General features: G+C 35.2%; 1 protein-coding gene across 10 annotated transcripts in view; it reads right to left on the bottom strand.

Annotated features, from left to right (window-relative positions):
• Positions 1-7688, bottom strand: part of CARF (calcium responsive transcription factor) — a 79358-nt gene that overhangs the window by 35176 nt on the left and 36494 nt on the right. For all 10 annotated transcript variants that reach the window (XR_827139.1, XR_827140.1, XM_010860998.1 and 7 more), the window contains 4 exons: positions 6353-6496; positions 5518-5751; positions 3252-3414; positions 2222-2285 (listed from right to left, as the gene is read on the bottom strand). Coding sequence is in view for 8 of the 10 variants with exons in the window: in XM_010860998.1 (XP_010859300.1) it covers positions 2222-2285; positions 3252-3414; positions 5518-5751; positions 6353-6496 (605 nt within the window). In the remaining 2 variants the exon portion in view is untranslated. The remainder of the gene's footprint in view (positions 1-2221; positions 2286-3251; positions 3415-5517; positions 5752-6352; positions 6497-7688) is intronic.

The raw sequence follows: 7688 nt of genomic DNA, 5'->3' as shown, positions 1-7688 counted from the left end.
TACGTCAAGGCTGTATATTGTCACCCTGCTTATTTAACTTACATGCAGAGTACTTCATGAGAAATGCTGGACTGGATAAAGCACAAGCTGGAATCAAGACTGCCGGGAGAAATATCAATAACCTCAGATATGCAGATGACACACCTGATGCAAAGAGCTGACTCATTTGAAAAGACCCTGATGCTGGCAAAGATTGAAGGCGGGAGGAGAAGGGGACGACAGAGGATGAGATGGTTGGATGGCATCATCGACTCAATGGACATGAGATTGTAAACTCCGGGAGTTGGTGATGGACAGAGAGACCTGGCATGCTGCAGTCCACGGGGTTGCAGAGTTGGACAAGACTGAGAGACTGAATTGAACTGAAGATAACTCTTAAATGTGCCTAATTCTTGTATAAATGTCACCAACTGCAAACAACACCACTATCACCTTTCATTTGGAAAGGTGAAAGGACCTCCTAAATCTATTATGCTTATTCAGTTTTATCTCCAACCACTGTCTCTACTTAAGACCACTTAAGCATTAAGTTCCTTGGTCATGGCATCCTCTTTCTTGCTTAGCGTTTGAACATGCTATTCCTTTGATTAGTAAATTCCTATTCATTCTTCAGTTCTCAGTTTAAAAGTCACACTCTCTACTACTATATATAAAATGGATAACTAATCATAACCTACTGTATAGCACAGGGAACTTTACTCAGTGCTCTGTGGTGACCTAAATGGGAAGGAAATCCAAAAAACAGAAGATATGTGTATACACACAGTTGATACACTTTGCTGTACAGCACAAACTAACAGCCGTTTTAAAGCAACTGTCCTCTAATTTAAAAAAATAAAAATAAAAGTCACTTTCTCAAATGTCCCTTCCCTACTCTCTGGACTAAGTTACATATCTCTATCACTGTTCCCACATAGTTTGGCACAATTCTATCATGGTAATACTGTCAACTCTCTCTCATTGTAATACCATTACTATTCATTATAGTACTTAATTAGAATATGCTGTAGTCTTTTTATCTTCCTAAAATTTAAATTCAATGAAGCAAGAAACTTACTTTTCTATGCTCAGCATACACTGAATTAAATATACACAGAACAAAAGAATAATTCTAAACAATTTGCAAGCTATTCTATAAGCAAAGTAATTCTTAAAGGTCAATAGCCAAAGACTAAAAAAAAATTGTATTCTACATATTATTAATTTATTTTAAAGTATTTATTTACATGTTAAGTTTTTAGAAGCCACTATGCTAAGAACTTCTCATTTTCATGCACTGGAGAAGGAAATGGCAACCCACTCCAGTGTTATTGCCTGGAGAATCCCAGGGACAGGGGAGCCTGGTGGGCTGCCGTCTATGGGGTCGCACAGAGTCGGACACGACTGAAGTGACTTAGCAGCAGCAGCATGCTAAGAACTAGGGATATTAATTTGAATATGATTCTCAGCTCCTCCTCACTAGGGGGAACGCCAACAGCCTTTCTCTCTGGGTGTATATCTCTGCCTTGCCCCTCCATCTTAACTAAACTAACCATTTCTCTGTGTACTGTCCCACTTTTTGTGCTATGTCTCTGGTAACAAACTTTGTACCTGCATTTACAAAAAAAAAAAAAAAACACAATTCCCAAATCATAATAAAAGATATATATCCATAAACAAAGAATAGCATGTTAAATGCAGAGGTAAATAAAAAAGAGTGAATATCCAAATTTACATAGGGGGATGAAGTTAAGAAAGCACCTAAGGCCAAAGAAACTGCAATTTGAGTGGTGAGAGGAGTTTGCCACTCAGAAGAGGAGAAAAGACAGAACAAAGGGCTGAAATTTCTCGAAGACAGAACAAAAGGGGTGAAATAAGCCTGGAATATGGAGAGAACACAGGAGTAAGAAACATAAGAGAAAAAGCAAACCATACAAAATGGACAATAGTTTCCTGATCAAGGTATCTTAGAGTTATTACTATTGAAATTAGCCTAGCTTTACAGTAAACCAGGCTAATAATCATTAGCCTCAAAATTTCAATCATAAAAATAAAATCTGATATATACATAGGAAATTTAAATAGCTAGAAATATTTTTGATAAATCCTAACATAGTTGCTCTTGCCTCTTTGGGCCATGGTTTCCTTATCCATAACTTAGATGAGACAAATTAGATGAGATAATATCTTTTAACACTGCTTGATTTTGTATCTTGAAATTGAATTATTCAAGATAACCTACCTTCTGCAAGTGTAACTGTCACAGTCTCTCTGAGAATATTCCCACTATCTGTAGTCCATTGAAGCTGAAATGGGAACACTTACTTCAGTAAAAAGAACAAAGCATTTATCTCTAAAACTATTTTAAAATAGCAATGCAACTGTCATATCTTACCCAATCATAGTATAAATGTGCTGTATTCTATAATTACTTTCTTCACTTGTTCACATTCTCAAAGCATAAGTATACTTAACTACTCAAATAAATTATCTTCCCAAGTTCAGATAGCAAGAATTTGACAAAGACTACTGGTACTCAAATCTATTTTAGTTTCTGAATTTTGGATAGTGAATGACTAAGCGTTTTGGATAGAAAAGAAGAGTAGCTCAAGCTTAGTAACAAATTTCAAACTATTCAGTTACTGAATCTAGAGATTAAAAATGTAGACAGCAGATACTGTTACTTGAGATTTTAATGCCAAAATCATTGTGTGTATCACAATTAGTAGTTTCTGGGTAATTTCCAGGTAACCATTGTGTATATTACTATCAGCAGTTTCTGGGTAGTTTATACTCTCTTCAGAGTAGGTAGAAATGGCCACTTTGCTGGGGGAAACTACACTATCAGAGTATGAGGTAAGCTTTACATCCGCAGAGGGCATATAGAACCAACATCATCACATTCAAGTCTATACTATTCTATTTAAACTTGCTGACATATTTAAAAAGAGGTGGAGATATACATACTATGCACTCAATAAATATCTGTCACATAAATAAGATATACTTTTATGGAGATAAAATATGTTGATTTTTAAGTGAAGATTACTATTGTTATTATAGTCACGGCTAGAAATTCACTTAAATTTCTTTTTATGGGAGTAATAAAAAACATTTTAGTTAAATCATCACCTAAGAGTTCAGTGTTTACATTTTGGGGAAAAACACTATTTTTCCTTACATCACAGTTATTTATATGGCCTAATAGCAACCACGAATTAGCTGAGAAAGACCATTGGTAATAAAACAAGAAATTACAGTTGTAATCATACCGTTGCTGGAATAATCTCTGAGTTACATATATTATCTCCATTTCTCAAGGATTTCTGTACCTCATGGATGTGATTTCTTATATCATTTACAGTTGGAAAAAAGGATAAATTATGTCTTTCAGGTACTTCATCAGGTTTGAAGAGTTCCCTTTCAACAAATTTTCTGTGGAAATATAAAATAGAATAAAAACATAATCTAGCAATCTAATAATTTAGTTATAGTGAGAAAGGTTCTCTTTTAGCATATAATTCTGTAAAGTATAATTTACAGCTTTATAAGTAATTTATATTTTTCTACTTTTTTCAACACGTTAAGTCATAGAATTCATGCAGATTAAAAGAAAGGTAATATTTTCACTGGTTAAACACCTGCATATCTTAGAATGAGCTTTGATATTTTTATGAATTTAATGAAATCACTATTTTCAGTTCAAAAATAGTATGCTTTTGAATGCTTACTCTGTCAGTCACTGACCTGAACACTTTATATCTGCTGCTGCTAAGTCACTTCAGTTGTGTCCAACTCTGTGCAACCCCATAGACGGCAGCCTACCAGGCTCCCCCGTCCCTGGGATTCTCCAGGCAATAACACTGGAGTGGGTTGCCTTCTCCAATGCATGAAAGTGAAAAGTGAAAGTGAAGTGGCTCAGTCATATCTGACTCTTAGCGACCCCAGGGACTGCAGCCCACCAGGCTCCTCCATCCATGGGATTTTCCAGGCAAGAGTACTAGAGTGGAGTGCCATTGCCTTCTCTGACTTTACATCTAGTATCTCCTTTAACCCATCCTATAATCTTGTGAGGTAAGTATAATCAACATTCCGACTTTACAGAAGAGGGAACTAAGGGCTACAGAAATTAAGTAATTTGCCCAAAGTCATACACCAGGCTAGTAACTAAGACAGACTAGGCCTATAACAAATTTACACATATAAATATATTTCATTGCTTTCAAAAGTCTTCAAATAATATATGAAAAATGATCTGCTCAAATTTTACAAGTAGACCAAAAAGATAGAAATAAAAGGCAATGTTGCCACAAGATGGTATAAAAAGTAAATATATAAAAAGAAATAATAAAATTAAATATACACATGCTTTGTGCATTATATTCAGTAGGCCATATTGCAGAGCTATATCATACTTTTGTTCTTAAGATTTAGGTTTAGTAAAATAGTGGATGGCTTACCAAACTTTGGCTCTGTTCTAACAATGCCCCAATGTAAATAAACATAAAATGTCTAAGAAATCTGTTAAACAGAAGTCATGTATTAATTAAGAAATAATCCTGGGAAATACTCATTCAGATCTGACTACACAGTAACCAGCAGGAATAAGGTCAGTTAAGAAGCAGAAACCACGGTGAAGAGCAAGGTTGTACACCTAGACTTTACTTCTAGCTATATCTCTTTAACCATCCCAAGTCTCCATTTCCTCATCTGAAGAATGAGGATAAATACACTAAATTTATAAAGTCATAGGAATAAATGAGCTTGTGCCTATAAAGTACTTAGCATACTATTTGGCACACACATAGTAAATGCCTCATATTTATAATAATTATTATTATTATATCCTGAGTACCAATAAAATTAGACCAGAGTACTATATGGGGCTTCCCCAGTGGCTAAACAGTAAAGAATCCACCTGCAATCCAGGAGCCACAGGAGACATGGGTTTGATCCCTGTGTCGGGAAGATACCCTGGAGGAGTGCATGGCACCCCACTCCAGTACTCTTGCCTGGAGAATCCCATGGACAGAGGAGCCTGGCGGGCTGCAGTCCACAGGGTCGCAAAGAGTTGAACACGACTGAAGTGACTTAGCATGCACACACAGAGTACTACATATAAAATTTCATTAGACAAAAAATTGCTCATATTATTTTGTTTCAATAAAATTTAACTGCACATTTCAAATGGGTTAAAACAAATATCTTGGCCAATGTTTTAAAATCTTTGCTAAAAATTTTCTTTCTATAAAGGTATTTAGTATATAATTCAATATATATATCATTTTAAAATAGTCTAATTTGCCAAATCTGAACATAGAATATCTCAAATGAGTAATTCAAATCATTACTCATGGCTTGCAAAGCATCTGCTAAAAGTGATCAACACATAAATAATATTATTTTAATATGTTAATAAACTATATTCCCTGCATATTGATAGCATATATCCTGGAATATGTCTATAATGTTAAGTGTATTATTTAAACCAGCAAACAAAAATGAAAAACATAAAAGAACAATTTGTTTCTACTGTACCTTAGCTGTTTTCTAACTGCATACACTTGTTCTATTCCCTGTGATACTAATTCTTGAATTTTATGTGCTACTTGAGGATGTAGACGTGAGGGCAATGTACAATTCTCATCTCTAATTGCAGCTTCTTCTTCTTCAAGAGAAGATATGGGAAAGGAGGAAGATGATAAAGGGAGGCAGGGAGTCTCTAATTCATGATACTGATGAGCTTGCTGCGTAGGTAACTGTACATACCACCTAATGAGAGAAAATATTTAAAATTATATTACTAGAAAAAGGCAAGAATTATATACTTCTGTTAATACTCATCAAGAGAAGGAATAATTTTTTTGAAAAATTATATATAATAATATCATATTAAGTGTTTCCCAAGTACTTCAGTGGTGAAGAATCCACCTGCCAATGCAGGAGATGTGGGTTTGATCCCTGGGTCAAAAAGAGCCACTAGAGAAGGAAATGGCAACCCACTCCACTATTATTGCCTGGGAAATGCCATGAATAGAGAAGCCTGGTAGGCTATAGTAAATCAGGTTGCAAGAAAGTACTAAATATATAATAAAACGTGTTTCCAAATATGAGTTTATCATGTTGGGAAAAAACTTCCATGTGGTATACAGAATTCTTTGGTCAAAATTATCCACATGGGGTTGATGAACTCAATGACTTATACATGGCAAATCAGTTTAATACCTAGGGAGCTACTAATACAACATCTACCTTATAGAAACTATTTCTTAATGGAATAATTGGAAAACATAATATAATTTCTCTTATAGACAGAATTCTTGTAAAAGGAACACAGTAACTTGTAAATACAAGAACAATGTAAACGTCATACCTAAGAACACCACCAGCATCTACCAAGTTCTTTTTTAGCAAGTTAAAGGCTTTCTCCTGCTCCATTCGGATTATCTTCCTGTCAATTTTGGGGTCTGTAGGAACTCTATAGTCAGGAAATTTCTGTACTTTTTTAATGTAAATCCTTTTCATAAGAAAAACAAGAATTTGCTCATTAAACTATAATCTCAAGATTATCTAACTTGTCAAACAGAAGTTTAATTTAAGCATTACTAAAGTTTAGAGAAAATTTGATTATCTAGAAAGCATTCAGATCATTATGTGAAAGATATGCCATAGTCTCAGTATATAATACTTAGCAAATTAACAGTAGTCATTACTTTAGTAAAAATGTCTAAACACTATGAAACTAACTTTTTTTTTTCCTGGATCTGTCTCTTCTCCATTCTCCTGCTCATGCCTAATTACTGTAATGCCCTCCTTCTGGGGCTTCTAGCCACCATTATCTCATTTCTTACATCCACTAGCTATATCAACGCCATAATAATTCTTCACATTTGTACCACTGTTGAAATCTATTTGCGCCTTAATCAAGTAAAAATGATTTAGCAGCATTCAGAGCATTCTATATGATTCTAGTTTATTTATCCATCTTTTAATTTCTTCAAATATTATATTGCTTTTCATGTGAAGTTTATCATCTCAATGTTCCATCTCCCTCCTTCCCAAGATACACAATGTCGTTGCTGGGCACAGAGTCAGTTCAGTTCAGTTCAGTCGTGTCTGACTCTTTGCGACCCCATGGACTGCAGCATGCGAGGCCTCCCTGTCCATCACCAACTCCCGGAGTTTACTCAAAATCATGTCCATTGAGTCGGTGATGCCATCCAACCATCTCATTCTCTGTTGACCCCTTCTTTTCCCACTTTCAACCTTTCCCAGCATCAGCGTTTTTCAAATGAATCAATTCCTTGCTTCAGATACTGGAGTTTCAGCTTTACCATCAGTCCTTCCAATGAATATCCAAGACTGACTTCCTTTAGGATGGACTGGTTGGATCTCCTTGCAGTCCAAGGGACTCTCACATCTTCTCCAACACCACAGTTTAAAAGCATCAATTCTTCAGCACTCAGCTTTCTTTACAGTCCAACTCTCACATGCATACATGACTACTGGAAAAACCATAGCTTTGACTAGATGAACCTTTGTTGGAAAAGTAATATCTCTGCTTTTAAATATGCTATCTAGGTTGGTCATAACTTTCCTTCCAAGGAGTAAGTGTCTTTTAATTTCACGGCTGCAGTCACCATCTGCAGTGATTTTGGAGCCCCAAAAAATAAAGTCTGACACTGTTTCCACTGTTTCCCCATCTATTT

Source organism: Bison bison, unplaced genomic scaffold (genome assembly GCF_000754665.1).
Source record: "Bison bison bison isolate TAMUID 2011002044 unplaced genomic scaffold, Bison_UMD1.0 scf7180017864471, whole genome shotgun sequence".
In the NCBI taxonomy this organism is placed as follows: Eukaryota; Metazoa; Chordata; class Mammalia; order Artiodactyla; family Bovidae; genus Bison; species Bison bison.
This window is presented reverse-complemented; position numbering and strand designations above follow the sequence as displayed.